The sequence below is a fragment of the Coregonus lavaretus genome (assembly GCF_964263955.1).
Source record: "Coregonus lavaretus genome assembly, chromosome: 31".
Lineage (NCBI taxonomy): Eukaryota > Metazoa > Chordata > Actinopteri > Salmoniformes > Salmonidae > Coregonus > Coregonus lavaretus.
This window is the reverse complement of record NC_140018.1, coordinates 33,686,129-33,701,408: the sequence shown is the minus strand read 5'-3', so window position 1 is coordinate 33,701,408 and position 15,280 is coordinate 33,686,129. Positions and strand designations below refer to the sequence as shown.

At 44.8% G+C, this 15,280-nt stretch overlaps 1 protein-coding gene across 1 annotated transcript; it reads right to left on the bottom strand.

The window, feature by feature from the left end:
- Positions 1 to 800: 800 nt before the first annotated feature.
- LOC311106589 (dual specificity protein phosphatase 10-like) lies at positions 801 to 14,571 on the bottom strand. Its single transcript, XM_084148971.1, has 4 exons — positions 14,296 to 14,571; positions 11,515 to 12,385; positions 3,506 to 3,892; positions 801 to 2,088 (listed from the first exon to the last, which is right to left on the bottom strand). The coding sequence occupies exons 2-4, from the start codon at positions 12,335 to 12,337 to the stop codon at positions 1,823 to 1,825; spliced, it is 1,476 nt and encodes a 491-aa protein (XP_084005097.1). The 5' UTR covers positions 12,338 to 12,385; positions 14,296 to 14,571; the 3' UTR covers positions 801 to 1,822.
- Positions 14,572 to 15,280: the final 709 nt, after the last annotated feature.

The following is a 15,280-nucleotide window of genomic DNA, read 5'->3' as shown; positions in this document are numbered from 1 at the left end:
AGGCCTAGACTACACGTTGCTCAGGATCTCAATTCTCCTTTCAAATATCAGATTCAGCACCAGATCAAAGTCATATTAAAATACACATTATCTGAAGGCCTAATAGTCCAAAGTGCCTTGAAAACCAAAGCAGCACAGATTCCATTAGTGAAATTTTGTTTTAAAACAAATGCTCTATGACAGGCTCTTTGGAGTGAAACTGTGTGCAAACTGCGTTAATATCCGTTTGAATGTATTACAGAGTTGACTGCTGCTGCTGAAGGGTTGGTTTGTATCCGCAGGCCGTGTAGTCGACCCCAGCCTTCTCGGCTGCTTCTGTCCGCACGCGATGATGGCCTGTACTGTACAGTGCCGCAAAAAGATCCAGTGGTGAAAAGATAGGTGTTAGTTAAGGCATCGATAGAGGCACTAGTACTGCACGTGACAGCCAAGCTTGGCATTAAGCGAGGTGGCAGAACAAGAGCTCCCCGTTAGCTTAGCTTAGAGGCAGGACTGGGAGGTTTCAACATATTAGAAAGGGGTTACAGTACCTTGCTTCTATGGCAGTTATGACTTTTAACCATGACCCTTGATACAATGTCTCGTTTGATGCCAGAGGCCCAATTCACGGTCATCTCAGAACTGTGTTACTTTGTAATGTGGTAAATCATACTCGGTCACACTCAGAGACAGGGTAAATGTAATAACAGACACTATAAGGGGAACTATACCAAAATATATCTAGAGAGGTTAGACACTACATTAAAAGAGGGACAAGTTAGAAGCGAGGGTCAATTATTTCAAAAGAAACAGTGAATAGTCCTCAAATCTATTTTACAACTGAAATAATACTTAAAACAGGATAACCACCACTTTGTTTGAGGAGCAATATATCTGCTTTCAGTAAACTTGTGGTACAAAGCTCTTTATGGCAGTAAATGTATTACTAAAAACAAATGGTATGGTGATGGTCGATGGAAAAACAGTTAGAAAACAAAAAACACAGACAACGTGAATATTTTCATGTATAGTATTTTTGAAGAGTCAAAAGAATTAAACAAATATACACAGACAACTGAGACACCGGGAAAAAAAATAATAATTTGTCTATCTAATTTGTGCCAAACGTAACAGCTCAATTGTATGTGCCAAAAAATACGGAATCGATAACAACAACAATTAACACAAAAAAAAAGGTTACTTCATGTCAAATCAGCGGCGAGCTGGAAATGTTTTATCGTCATTGAATACCCATATATACACATAAGATCGAGCTCCCAGGCGCATTTCCACTCAGAAATTATTGCACAGTAAGCCACTTTGGGCTTGTCATGGTCACTTCCATAAACCCCTATATAAAAATAGAACAAGAACATCAACACACCAAACAAGTCTTCATCTTTTCTGACAGGCACCGCCTCGGCCAGCTCAGCCCCAGCCTGCCTGCAACATTAACCGTGAGCCACAGCATAGTGTGAGCCTGAAGAGTTCAGTTTCTCTAACTGCTAAACTGCTAAGTCCCCACAGAACATGGTGTTTTTTTCTCTCTAAATAGTTAATCTATTTTCCTTTCCTTCCATGTTTTTGCTCCTCCGTTGTCATGCACGGACAGCTTCCAACTGACCATTTTCTCTCCCCCAACACTTCTGTTCCTCCGGGAAGCCGGCCAGTTCGGAACAGCTGGGATTTTTTGGCGTATCTCATCACCGGTGACCCAGAACTTTGGCACTCCTGTGACAGTCCCAAAAGAGCATGATTCTGAAATAAAGATTTCTCTCTCAGAATCGGCCTGTTAAGAGTAGCCTGTGGGATGTCCTCCTAAAGCAGGAATGGCGGTGTCCTCCTAAACCATGGTCTCCACCCCGATGAGCTTTGGCGTGAGGATGCGCGGCGTGACACCGTTGTTCAAGTCCTCCTCGAACTCAAGCAGCTGGCCCATGAAGTTGAGGTTGGGCGAGATGATTGGCCGCCGGGTCTTGACGAACTTGTAGGCGTCTGTCATGGTCATCCAGGTGTGCTTCATCAGGTAGGCGATGACGATGGTGGCCGAGCGAGACACGCCCGCCTGGCAGTGGATCAAGAGGCCCATGCCCGCTTGCTGTGCTTCCTCTGAAGAAAGGAAAGAGAGGAGAGTTTTAGGAGCGTTTTAGTGCTAAAGCACATGAAACATTGTACAAAATAGACTTCAACAGCAAAAGATAATCATTTTAGTTTCTTTAGAATAGAACTCATCATAGCAACATAAAACATGCAGTAGACTTCGACAACATCACATTAATGTTTTAGTTATGTAACTAATGTGTCATATTTTTCCCTGCAGTCCACTCACTCAAAACCTACACTGTGCATACTTTATACTAACTGTAGAGCTAACAAATCCATAATTTAAAAAGTCAGACAACCTACACAGCCTCTGATCGATAAAAACAAGCCATTTGAACATGTATCAACCAAGCTAAATCACTGACTAACTCCGATCATAATGTGGCCTGAATCGATTCAATGAGATCCTGCCACCAACTGCAATCCCCGCCCTGCTCTGCCCTATTCACTGAGTGTACAATGCATTATGCTCTTTCCATGACCTCGACTGACCAGGTGAATCCAGGTGAAAGCTATGATCCCTTATTGATGTCACTTGTTAAATCCACTTCAATAAGTGTATATGAAGGGTAGGAGACAGGTTAAAGAAGGATTTTTAAGCCTTGAGACAATTGAGTATGTGTGCCATTCAGAGGGTGAATGGGCAAGACAAGATATTTAAGTGCCTTTGAACGGGGTATGGTAGTAGGTGCCAGGCGCACCGGTTTGAGTGTCAAGAACTGCAACGATACTGGGTTTTTCACGCTCAACAGTTTCCCGTATGTGTCAAGAATGTTCCACCACCCAAAGGACATCCATCCAACTTACATTTACATTTGAGTCATTTAGCAGACGCTCTTATCCAGAGTGACTTACAGTTAGTGAGTGCATACATTTTTCATACTGGCCACCCGTGGGAATCGAACCCACAACCTTGGCGTTGCAAGCGCCATGCTCTACCAACTGAGCTACAGGAGGCTACACAACTTGACACAACTGTGGGAAGCATTGGAGTCAACATGAGCCAGCCTCCCTGTGGAACGCTTTCGACACCTTGTAGAGTCCATGCCCCGACGAATTGAGGCTGTTCTGAGGGCAAAAGGGGGAGCAACTCAATATTAGGAAGGTGTTCCTAATGTGTTGTACACTCAGTGTACACTTCTACTGTACACCCACATAAAAATACTACAGTTTACTATAGAATACTACAGTAAACTATAGTATACTGTAGAATACTATACAGCCACTGTAGTATCCCTCAATCATATGTAGTATTTAGTATAGAATGTTGTAGTATAGAATACTATAGTAAATACTACAGAAATGTCCGCAAAAACAGTACAGTGAATACTATAGTATTCCTACCATAGTATACACTATAGTACTTTTTCATGTGGGGCAAGCCGCCATGCACTGACTAGACTTAGAGAAATTTCCCACATACCGATGAATTCAAACGCCTCCTCAAAGTACTGCCGCAGGTTCTGCTTGTTGCTGTCGGTGGCGGGCAGCCGCTTGTAGCTGAAGAGGCCCGTGTCGTAATGGTAGAGCGGCAGGTGGGTGGTAACGTTAAGCACGAAGCCGATGTTGTAGCGCTTCAGCGTGTGGGCATCCTGCGCGTCGTGCTCATTGCCCAGGTAGAGGAAGGGCAGGATTGGCGTCAGGTCGGCATTCTCGATGTCCGGCGTGGAGGGCAGGGACATGGAGTGAGGTAGCGCCCCCGTGTGGCCGGAGGCCCCACTGACGCCCATGCCGGCATCCAGGCTCTCGTGGAGGTGGAGGGAGTGGTCACACAGACTCTGATGGTTCTGTCTAAAGGAGCTGAGGCCCCCTGGGTAAAGAACAGACAACAACAGGATGAGTCAGCGAAACACAAATACACTTAAATGTGACAATAAACGTAATGCCTGCAGGTATAATGGCAGGTTACTACGGTCAGTTGGGGAGGTTTGACAGGAACACGTCTGCTACGTGTCTATTGGAGGGAAATATTACTGTGTTAAACTATCAAAAAAATTCCATGTCCATCCAATTGATGTATCTACAGTTGAAGTCGGAAGTTTACATACAACTTAGCCAAATACATTTAAACTTAGTTTTTCACAATTCCTGACATTTAATCCTAGTAAAAATTTCCTGTCTTAGGTCAGTTAGGATTTTTATTTTAAGAATATGAAATGTCAGAATAATAGTAGAAAGAATGATTTATTTCAGCTTTTATTTCTTTCATCACATTCCCAGTGGGTCAGAAGTTTACATACACTCAATTAGTATTTGGTAGCATTGCCTTTAAATTGTTTAACTTGGGTCAAACGTTTCAGGTAGCCTTCCACAAGCTTCCCACAATAAGTTGGGTGAATTTTTACCCATTCCTCCTGACAGAGTTGGTGTAACTGAGTCAGGGTTATAGGCATCGTTGCTCGCACAAGCTTTTTCAGTTCTACCCACACATTTTCTATAGGATTGAAGTCTTTGTGATGGCCACTCCAATATCTTGACTTTGTTGTCCTTAAACCCTTTTGCCACAACTTTGGAAGTATGCTTGGGGTCATTGTCCATTTGGAAGACCCATTTGCGACCAAGCTTTAACTTCCTGACTGATGTCTGGAGATGTTGCGTCAATATATCCACATACATTTCCTTCCTCATGATGCCATCTATTTTATGAAGTGCACCAGTCCCTTCTGCAGCAAAGCACCCACACAGCATGATGCTGCCACCCCCATGCTTCACGGTTGGGATGGTGTTCTTCAGCTTGCAAGCAACCCCATTTTTCCTCCAAACATAACGATGGTCATTATGGCCAAACAGTTATATTTTCCTTTCATCAGACCAGAGGACATTTCTCCAAAAGGTACGATCTTTGTCCCCATTTGTGCAGTTGCAAACTGTAGTCTGGCTTTTTTATGGAGGTTTTGGAGCAGTGGCTTCTTCCTTGCTGAGCGGCCTTTCAGGTTATGTCGATATAGTACTCATTTTACTGTGGATATAGATCATTTTGAACCTGTTTCCTCCAGCATCTTCACAAGGTCCTTTGCTGTTGTTCTGGAATGTATTTGTACTTTTCGCACCAAGTGTTGTGGGTGGGGGTGGGGGGGGGGGGTGTTGATCTCCTATCAACTGTCAACTTGGGGGTTGTTGTGTTGGGGGGGGGGGGGGGGGGGGGGGGGGGGGGGGGGGGGGGTGGGGGGGGGGGGGGGGGGGGGGGGGGGGGGGGGGGGGGGGGGGGGGGGGGGGGTCGTCGTCCCCGGAGTACTAGCTGGATTATTGGGGGGGGGGGGGGGGGGGGGGGGGGGGGGGGGGGGGGGGGGGGTGGTTGTATTGTATTCCCTATTATGTTGTGTCGTGCATTGGTGTGTGTGTTGTGTGTATTGTTTTGTGTCTTCGACGGTGTACCGGTTGTTAGTTTTCTCCGTTGTTTGGAGACTGATCATTTCACTGGCGACTTATATTAAAGTACGATTTCCAGTAGCTCCGTGTCCTGCGTGTGACTTCGCCTACCGCATTTCACTGTCGCTGTTTCTGACAGTTGTCTATCATAAAGGGTCATAAAACAAGTCCAACTGATAGGGCCACACTAAACAAACAAATTAAACTGGTATGTTTCTCCAGTAACGTTTTTTTAATACTCTCTCACGCTCGCTCTGAGGGGGATGTTGTTATAATAATTACACAACAGTAAATAATGCAATGAGAGTCTCTTCACACGAGTCCTAAAGGCGTTGAAGATTACTACAGTTGAATAAATCATAGTGACCACCACAACCTTGTTATGACATTACTAGGTGTGTGTGTGTGTGTGTGTGGCGAGATTCTCTAATGATGCATTAAATATCTTTCTCTTTCTGGATTTTTCAACAAACTAACAAATCCAACTGTTCAACCAAAATCATCTTTGAAAAAATTTAACTTCTCTTCTATTGCACATATTCAAGCGGCGCCTTTCTTGTGAAGATGCGCTCAATTGGTAAATAGCTTATTTTGAGAGGTGAGAGTGAGAACGAAAGGCAGAAGAATTTTCTGGCACATTGTGGAGAGAGATGAGATCTGTGAAGTGTCTTTCGACAATCTCATGGAAGAAAGTACCTTCAAGTGTCTCTCACTTTTAGAAGCCGCCAGCACAGTTCCTCAATCATAAATTACCACTTCTCTGAAGCTCTGAGGGCTTCTCACAGTTTCCACTTTCCAGTGCTATCCATCAACTGTAAGGTCCACAGTCATAAATCAATAATGATGTTTGCTTACGACACGTTTGACAGCTACAGTGGGGGAAAAAAGTATTTAGTCAGCCACCAATTGTGCAAGTTCTCCCACTTAAAAAGATGAGAGAGGCCTGTAATTTTCATCATAGGTACACGTCAACTATGACAAACAAAATAAGGAAAAAAATTCCAGAAAATCACATTGTAGGATTTTTAATGAATTTATTTGCAAATTATGGTGGAAAATAAGTATTTGGTCAATAACAAAAGTTTCTCAATACTTTGTTATATACCCTTTGTTGGCAATGACACAGGTCAAACGTTTTCTGTAAGTCTTCACAAGGTTTTCACACACTGTTGCTGGTATTTTGGCCCATTCCTCCATGCAGATCTCCTCTAGAGCAGTGATGTTTTGGGGCTGTTGCTGGGCAACACAGACTTTCAACTCCCTCCAAATATTTTCTATGGGGTTGAGATCTGGAGACTGGCTAGGCCACTCCAGGACCTTGAAATGCTTCTTACGAAGCCACTCCTTCGTTGCCCGGGTGGTGTGTTTGGGATCATTGTCATGCTGAAAGACCCAGCCACGTTTCATCTTCAATGCCCTTGCTGATGGAAGGAGGTTTTCACTCAAAATCTCACGATACATGGCCCCATTCATTCTTTCCTTTACACGGATCAGTCGTCCTGGTCCCTTTGCAGAAAAACAGCCCCAAAGCATGATGTTTCCACCCCCATGTTTCACAGTAGGTATGGTGTTCTTTGGATGCAACTCAGCATTCTTTGTCCTCCAAACACGACGAGTTTAGTTTTTACCAAAAAGTTATATTTTGGTTTCATCTGACCATATGACATTCTCCCAATCCTCTTATGGATCATCCAAATGCACTCTAGCAAACTTCAGACGGGCCTGGACATGTACTGGCTTAAGCAGGGGGACACGTCTGGCACTGCAGGATTTGAGTCCCTGGCGGCGTAGTGTGTTACTGATGGTAGGCTTTGTTACTTTGGTCCCAGCTCTCTGCAGGTCATTCACTAGGTCCCACCGTGTGGTTCTGGGATTTTTGCTCACCGTTCTTGTGATCATTTTGACCTCACGGGGTGAGATCTTGCGTGGAGCCCCAGATCGAGGGAGATTATCAGTGGTCTTGTATGTCTTCCATTTCCTAATAATTGCTCCCACAGTTGATTTCTTCAAACCAAGCTGCTTACCTATTGCAGATTCAGTCTTCCCAGTCTGGTGCAGGTCTACAATTTTGTTTCTGGTGTCCTTTGACAGCTCTTTGGTCTTGGCCATAGTGGAGTTTGGAGTGTGACTGTTTGAGGTTGTGGACAGGTGTCTTTTATACTGATAACAAGTTCAAACAGGTGCCATTAATACAGGTAACAAGTGGAGGACAGAGGAGCCTCTTAAAGAAGAAGTTACAGGTCTGTGAGAGCCAGAAATTTTGCTTGTTTGTAGGTGACCAAATACTTATTTTCCACCATAATTTGCAAATAATTCATTAAAAATCCTACAATGTGATTTTCTGGGAAAAAAATTCTCAATTTGTCTGTCATATTTGACGTGTACCTATGATGAAAATTACAGGCCTCTCTCATCTTTTTAAGTGGGAGAACTTGCACAATTGGTGGCTGACTAAATACTTTTTTTCCCCACTGTATACAACTCATTACTACATTTAGGTCTGGGTCACTAGTCAGTCAGGACTAGAAATGTTGCTGTTTTCTGCATCAAAATATGCCATCCAAGTTCCAACAACCATATTGATATATGCCTTTCATTACTTATTCTTCTGGAGAAAGACCAATGATTAAACCGGAGACTGAGGTTGTGTCCCAAATGACACCCTATTCCCTATGTAGTAAACTACTTTTGATTCTTGAACAGAGCCCTATGGGCCCTGGTCAAAAGTAGTGCAATAAGTAGCTAGGGAATAGAATGTCATTTGGGATGCATCCAAAAACAGTTTTTCACATGTCATTAATGTATGAGTAAATCGCAACTAACATTTGGTATCCCTCCTTAAGGGTAAATTAAATACCATTTGTAAAATTCACGAACAATTCTCAGGAAATCCAAAAAGTACTATAAGTCAAAAATATCAATCGCATTTGTTTCATAGTCTATGTACACTACACGGCCAAAAGTATGTGGAAACCTACTCGTCGAACATCTAATTCCAAACTCATGGGCAATAATATGGAGTTGGTCCCCCCTTTGTTGCTATAACAGCCTCCACTCTTCTGGGAAGGTTTCCACTAGATATTGGAACATTGCTGCGGGGACTTGCTTCCATTCAGCCACAAGAGCATTCGTGAGGTCGGGCACTGATGTTGGGCGATTCATCCCAAAGGTGTTCGATGTGGTTGAGGTCAGGGCTCTGTGCAGGCCAGTCAAGTTCTTCCACACTGATTTCGACAAACCATTTCTGTATCGACCTCGCTTTGTGCACATTGGCATTGTCATGCTGAAACAGGAAAGGGCCTTCCCCACAAAGTTGGAAGCACAGAATTGTCTAGAATGTCATTGTATGCTGTAGCGTAAAGATTTCCCTTCACTGGATCTAAGGGGTCTAGCCCGAACCATGAAAAACCATTATTCCTCCTCCACCAAACTTTACAGTTGGCACTATGTATTGGGGCAGGTCAGATTCGTCTGTCAGACTGCCAGATGGTGAAGCATGATTCATCACTCCAGAGAACGCGTTTCCACTACTCCAGAGTCCAATAGCGGTGAGCTTTACACCCCTCCAGCTGACGCTTGGCATTGCGCATGGTGATCTTAGGCTTGTGTGCGGCTGCTCGGCCATGGAAACCCATTTCATGAAGCTCCAGACGAACAGTTATTGTGCTGACGTTGCTTCCAGAGGCAGTTTGGAAATCAGTAGTGAGTGTTGCAACCAAGGACAGACCATTTATACGCGCTACACACTTCAGCACTCAGCAGTCCCAATCTGTGAGCTTGTGTATTTGTATTTGTATTTATTATGGATCCCCATTAGCTGCTGCCAAGGCAGCAGCTACTCTTCCTGGGGTCCAGCAAAATTAATTATACATTTGAAAAATATTACAATACATTCATAACAGATTTCACAACCTATTAAGTGTGTGCCCTCAGGCCTCTACTCTTCTCCCACATATCTATAACACAAAATCCATGTGTACATGTGTGTATAGTGCATATGTTATCGTGTGTTTGTATGCATGTGTGGCCTGTGGATGAACTGTTGTTGCTCCTAGACGTTTCCACTTCACAATAACAACACTTACAGTTGACCGGGGCAGCTCTATCACGGCAGAAATTTGAAGAATTTACTTGTTGGAAAGGTGGCATCCTATGACAGTGCCACGTTGAAAGTCACTGAGCTATTCAGTACAGGCCATTCTACTGCCAATGTTTGTCTATGGAGATTGCATGGCTGTGTGCTCGATTTTATACATCTGTCAGCAACGGGTGTGGCTGAAATAGCCGAATCCACAAATTTGAAGGGGTATCCACATACTTTTGGCCATGTAGTGTATTTCTGGCTTTTGATTGCAGGGTCATAACTGATTAAAAATGCCCACAAGTTCTCGATCCAACAAAACTTGACTAAAGTTTAAAAAAAAAAAAAAAAAAAAAAAAGAGGAATGAAGAGGAATGAAAGAAGATGAAGAAAATAACATGTTCCTTTTATTTTTCAAGGCTCTAAAAAGACTAGGACTGCGTCCCAAATGGCACCCTATTCCAGTATATATGGAATATGGTGCCATTTGGGATGCATCCTATGTCTATGGTTAGAGGCCTCTCTTCTACAGGATCCAATTCATCCCATTCACCACTAAGACCCTCCATGATCAATATTAGAATTAATCATGTCTGGTTATAAATTACACTGACGCTGGGAAACCCACATGACCACTGTTCCTTCACACACACACACACACACACACACACGGACACACACACAGTGTTCTCTGCTGTACGGTAGTGGGGGTTGAGACCGGCCGAGACAGAGTCATACATATCAGGAGATACAGGGTCGATGGAGCTCAGGGCTGAGGCTGAGTCGTTGGATTCCTGCAGCAGCAGATGCCTGCTTTTCAGGGGAATTAAATCAGAAAAAAAGACCAAGACATTCTGCTCGGCTGTAGCCCGCTCCCCGTTTCCCCACCGCCGCAGACAGAGACGGACGCAGAGGGAGGGCGAGGGAGGAAGGAAGGGGGAAGGAATGGAGGAAGCCATCAAGTCAAGAGGAGAGGAGGGAGGACAGTAGAGCCGTGGGAGGATGGGATGGCATCAAGGTGCTACAGTATGATCTCCCTGCAAGACGGCAGACACACATGTCCCAGCCCCCAACCCAGAACACAGCCTGCTGCTGCTCCAGCTCTGCACACACACAAACACTCACACACAGACACACACAAACCGAAGATAGAAAACATGGCACTAACCCAGAGGCTGCTGCCTCAACAGGGCTCAGTATTTACTAACAGCTGCCTCCTAGTCTCTGCACAACAGCCAAAGCATGTTACATACCCTGGCAGGACTAGAGCTGCCTGCCGAATTAAGTTCTCTCTGTGTGTGTGTGTGTGTGTGTGTGTGTGTGTGTGTGTGTGTGTGTGTGTGTGTGTGTGTGTGTGTGTGTGTGTGTGTGTGCGTGTGTGCGTGCGTGCGTGCGTGTGTGAAGTGTCAGCTTAGGGCTTCATACTGTGGTTTATATGGGTAGTACACAGTAAATGACAGTGTGAGTTACAGTGTAAGAGGCTTACACACAATGGAGACAAGACAAAGTCCTTACATCTACTTTACACCTAACATGAGCCTATTCATCAGGGACATACATTCAATAGCAAATATCACCATTGCACCTCTACCAACTTCATTGCCTATTGCCATCTAAACCTCTATCTCCTTCACAACAGAAGCATAAAGACTAGCCTCTGGAAAAGGACTTGGACGGACCAACTTACAGCTATGTAAACCAATCTCTCTCATCCTCTCAGAGACAAACCAAAGCTAAAAAAATTAATAAAATTAAAACAGTCCTGTAGGCTTTTTATATGAAAGACCTCATCCTCTTCCCTCATCCGTCAACCATTCCATTTAACATCCCTGGTGTTTCTACTTTGACTCTTTGAAGCTTCGACACAACCTCCGGAGAACCTCAAGATTATGATCTGAAAGGCAAAACTGATCCTAGATCAGCACTCCTACACTTCCTTTTCTGAGACACTTTGTGAATATGAGCACTGAACTTCGTCCTACCTTTGAGAACGATGGGGTCCTTGCCCTCCCTCCTCAGCGAATCCAGGACCACCTGGAGGGGCTGCGAGGAGGTCACCCTCTGGGGATCCATGGTGTTCTCGTCGTACACCACAATCTCTTTGGAGAAGATGCTTTTGAAGGAGTCCTTGCCGGAAGACTCGCGGCACGACAGGAGGTCCAGCACTGTGATCTTGCCCTGCTGCAGCCGCCGCCGGCTGATCTTGTCCGAACAGTTGATGTGCACCGCGCCCTGGATGTGGCTCTTATTGTACTCCATGAACGGTCGGCAATCAATGATGACCGGGACTGGCCCGACCGGGTGGCCCATGGGGCACCTGGCCATCCGCTTGGCCAGCTCATTGGGGTGGATGACCCGCACGGTGGACCCTAGAGCCTTGGGTGGCACAGAGGTGAGACTGGGGTCGCTAAAGGCCTCATGGTGGACCATGCCCATTGGGTTGGAGGAGGAAGAGGCGGGTCCAGCATAGCTGAGGTTGGGGCTGCTGGCACTAACCTGGCTCACGTGGCTCTGCTGGTGGCGCTGGTTGTGCTGGCTGTCCTTCTCGTAGGTGGTGACCGAGCAGCAGCTGGTACTGCTGCATCCACACGACAGGGAGCGCGTGGAGCCGTTGGATGAGGGCATATACGTGAGGTTGGTCGCCCGGATCTTCACCACCGTGGTGCTGATGACCGTCGTCTTGCTGCCGGGGCTGGTGACGGTGGTGTCCAGGTAGCTGGTGTCCAGGCACAGTCGGAGTTCCTGAGGTCGGATCGGCCTTGGCAGCGCCACCACAATTCTGTCGTCAAGGGGAGATGGAGGCATGGGGAGGCTGAGGGTCGGGACGTCTACGGAGAACTACAAGAAGCCAGTCTACATGGGGAAAGATTGACAGAAGAAACAAAAGGTCAGGGCCTGTATGCATAAAGCGTTTCAAAGTAGGACTGCTGATCTAGGATCCGTTTTGCCTTTTAGATCATAATAAATAAGATTACATTGACATTGGGGTTTGAACCTAGACCAGCACTCTGAGACGCTTTATGAATACGGGCCTAGATCAAGATTGTGAGTGCACCAACGGACTCCACTATAGACTTATAGGTCTTCATGGGTCCACCCTAACCCGAATACCCGAGCCCAGACCCAGGACCCGAGCGGGCCCGGATCCAAAATTCTAACTTTTCCCTCAGGTTCGGCTCGGGTCCTGTTTGATTGTCATCGGGTCTCGGGTCTATGTAACTGCAATTGATAGACCCGAGTGGACCCGGCCACGGCTCTGCATAGCCTATAGCATATGTATTTGACAGTAATAAGGTGAATTTGTTCACTTATAGAAGGCCTAGCCAACATATAAAGACCTATTCTGGGGGGATTTTCCCATTAGGGTCCAATCGGGTCTGATATAGTTGTTGCAGGGTCCATTTGGGTTCGGGTCTGATTGTTCTCGGGTCCATTCAGGTCCGGTTCCCCCTTTTCTTAAAATGATTGGGTCCATTCGGGTCTGGGTCTGATTGTCCTCGGGTCCGTTCAGGTCCGGGTCCAACTTTTTGGACCCGAGAAGACCTCTACTATAGACTACTATGACGTGTGCAGAATCAATAATAACCACAGCATCTATCGAATAACATGGAGGTTTGTTGATGACCAATGCCACTGACTCTGGGGTCAGTGAATGAGAAAATAGCATGCATAAGTATATGTTTAATCAAACATGCATAGTACTAAACAGCTACACAGTCATCAAATATCTGCTATGTAAACATCTGCAGGGCAACTTCCACAGTCATGGGAATAAGCAGGTAAAACAGAGAGCCTCCTGACCATTTAGTGAGTGTGGATATAAACCATAGACTGTATGATATATGTGGAGAATATTGTGAGCAAATAATATAATCCTCACAAATATGTGCAGGTCACATGGGGATTGAAATTCACAGAGCAAATGTCTGGACTAGGCAGCTAGGCTACTGTCAATTTCACATTGCAGTGCAATAAACCTATGAATTTCGTGTGACAAAAAGACTGGAATACTGCATCAACCTGTAGTAGAGCTGCGCCGCAGTTTGGGCTCTCCCTCCAAATCACATCTGGGACAGTCATGGGGTGCGCGAGAGGCTGCTTAAATTTCATCAAACGTTGTAATAATAACGATGTAATAAGCCATGTCTTCACATCAAAAGACGCTCATGGTCGCGCCGTCTGGCCAGTGCATTTAGTGTCCAGCTGTTTCAACTGGCTGGTAAGGAAAAAATAAATCACAGGGTGTACATTAATTGAAGAGACCGGCATGAGGACGTGCTGAGAATAAAAGTATGGAGGGCTTCGGCGGTACAGACACGGTTTGATTAGATTAAAAATGTAACTTCAATTCAAAGACGCCGCGGTTGGACTGCATAAATGTATCTCATATAGTGAAACATTGTATCATTTGTAGTGATAGTTTAGTATGGATAATTTTGGCAACATTGTAGCCGGTAACAGAGATATTTGTTAACAGTGATATTGAAGAGCAGTTTATCATCTGTCAGAGGTTTACATGAAGGAAATTAGTTCATACAACGATATAAAGGATAATGTCATGGTAAGACATCAAATAGCCTATAGTTTCATGTGAAATTCCCAATATCTGAAATCGTTCATATTTAGCACTGTTATGACTTGAAATTGCTGAGTATGGTCTGTTCATGTTGATAACGTCAGCGTGGTGGTCATTTCTATACAACTTGTAAGCTATATACACCGTGAAGTGTCGCCTAATAAAGGAATTAAAAAAGTTTACTTACATTTTTGTAAGACAATATTTGGTGTGCTCCGGTTGAATGTAGACGGATTTTATTTGCGCTCAATGTTGACTCCATTCAGCCTTTCCCAGTGCCGTGGATCCGCAACATTTTTACTTTTAGCCTGGTCCCCAGTAATAATATACAAGGGGTTCAGCCAACCTAAAGAAGTAGCACTTTAGGATTGGCGCGTGTATGAGCCAATAAACGACTTCATTAATATTACATTAATTCGTTTTGTACAGTGAGAGCGTAGCGAGAGCCAACCGCGTAGCGTGTGTTCCGCGGCGGGTCTTAAAAATCGACTACGGGTGAATCTCAATTATTTATCCTCGTGTCCTCTCTCCTCTCTCCTCGCCTCCTTCTCAAAACCCATTGGAGGAGAAAATCAGAGGGGCGGGACATCTGGCTTTCTCATCCAATGGATTTTGAGAAGGAGGCGAGGCGGGAGGAGACAGGACGCGAGTAGAATATAATTGAGATTCATCCTAAAGCTGTCGAATGAACAATTCTCAGAGTCCCATGTATGAGAGTAGGGTGATGTCACTGGCAACCAATCAAAAGGCCGCTACGAGCAAGAGCGAAGCAAGCGTAGACTGTGACGACAACATTCTCAGATTAGAAATTCGTTCATCCTGTTTCGTTGCCCCCTGCCGTCTTTAATGCGTTCTTCTCCGCCTATTTATGCAGAAAATGCAGTCATAATAACTAGTAGTTGTGTGCAATTGAATTGTTTAATAATTATGCATGGTATTGTTTTTTCAGGGGAAACTGATGTATAGTGATTCATATTATGCAGCTAGGCTATGATATTACAATAGTAATGCATAATATTACAATAGCCTATTATATGCGGTTATGGCCACAGGTGCCTTCAATTAGCCTGTCTGTGATACATGTTCATTGGAAATGCTCTTGACAAATTGCTCATTTAGGGATGTATCATGGATAATTATAGTCATGTGATGTCCTGCTCCAGAATAGCCGT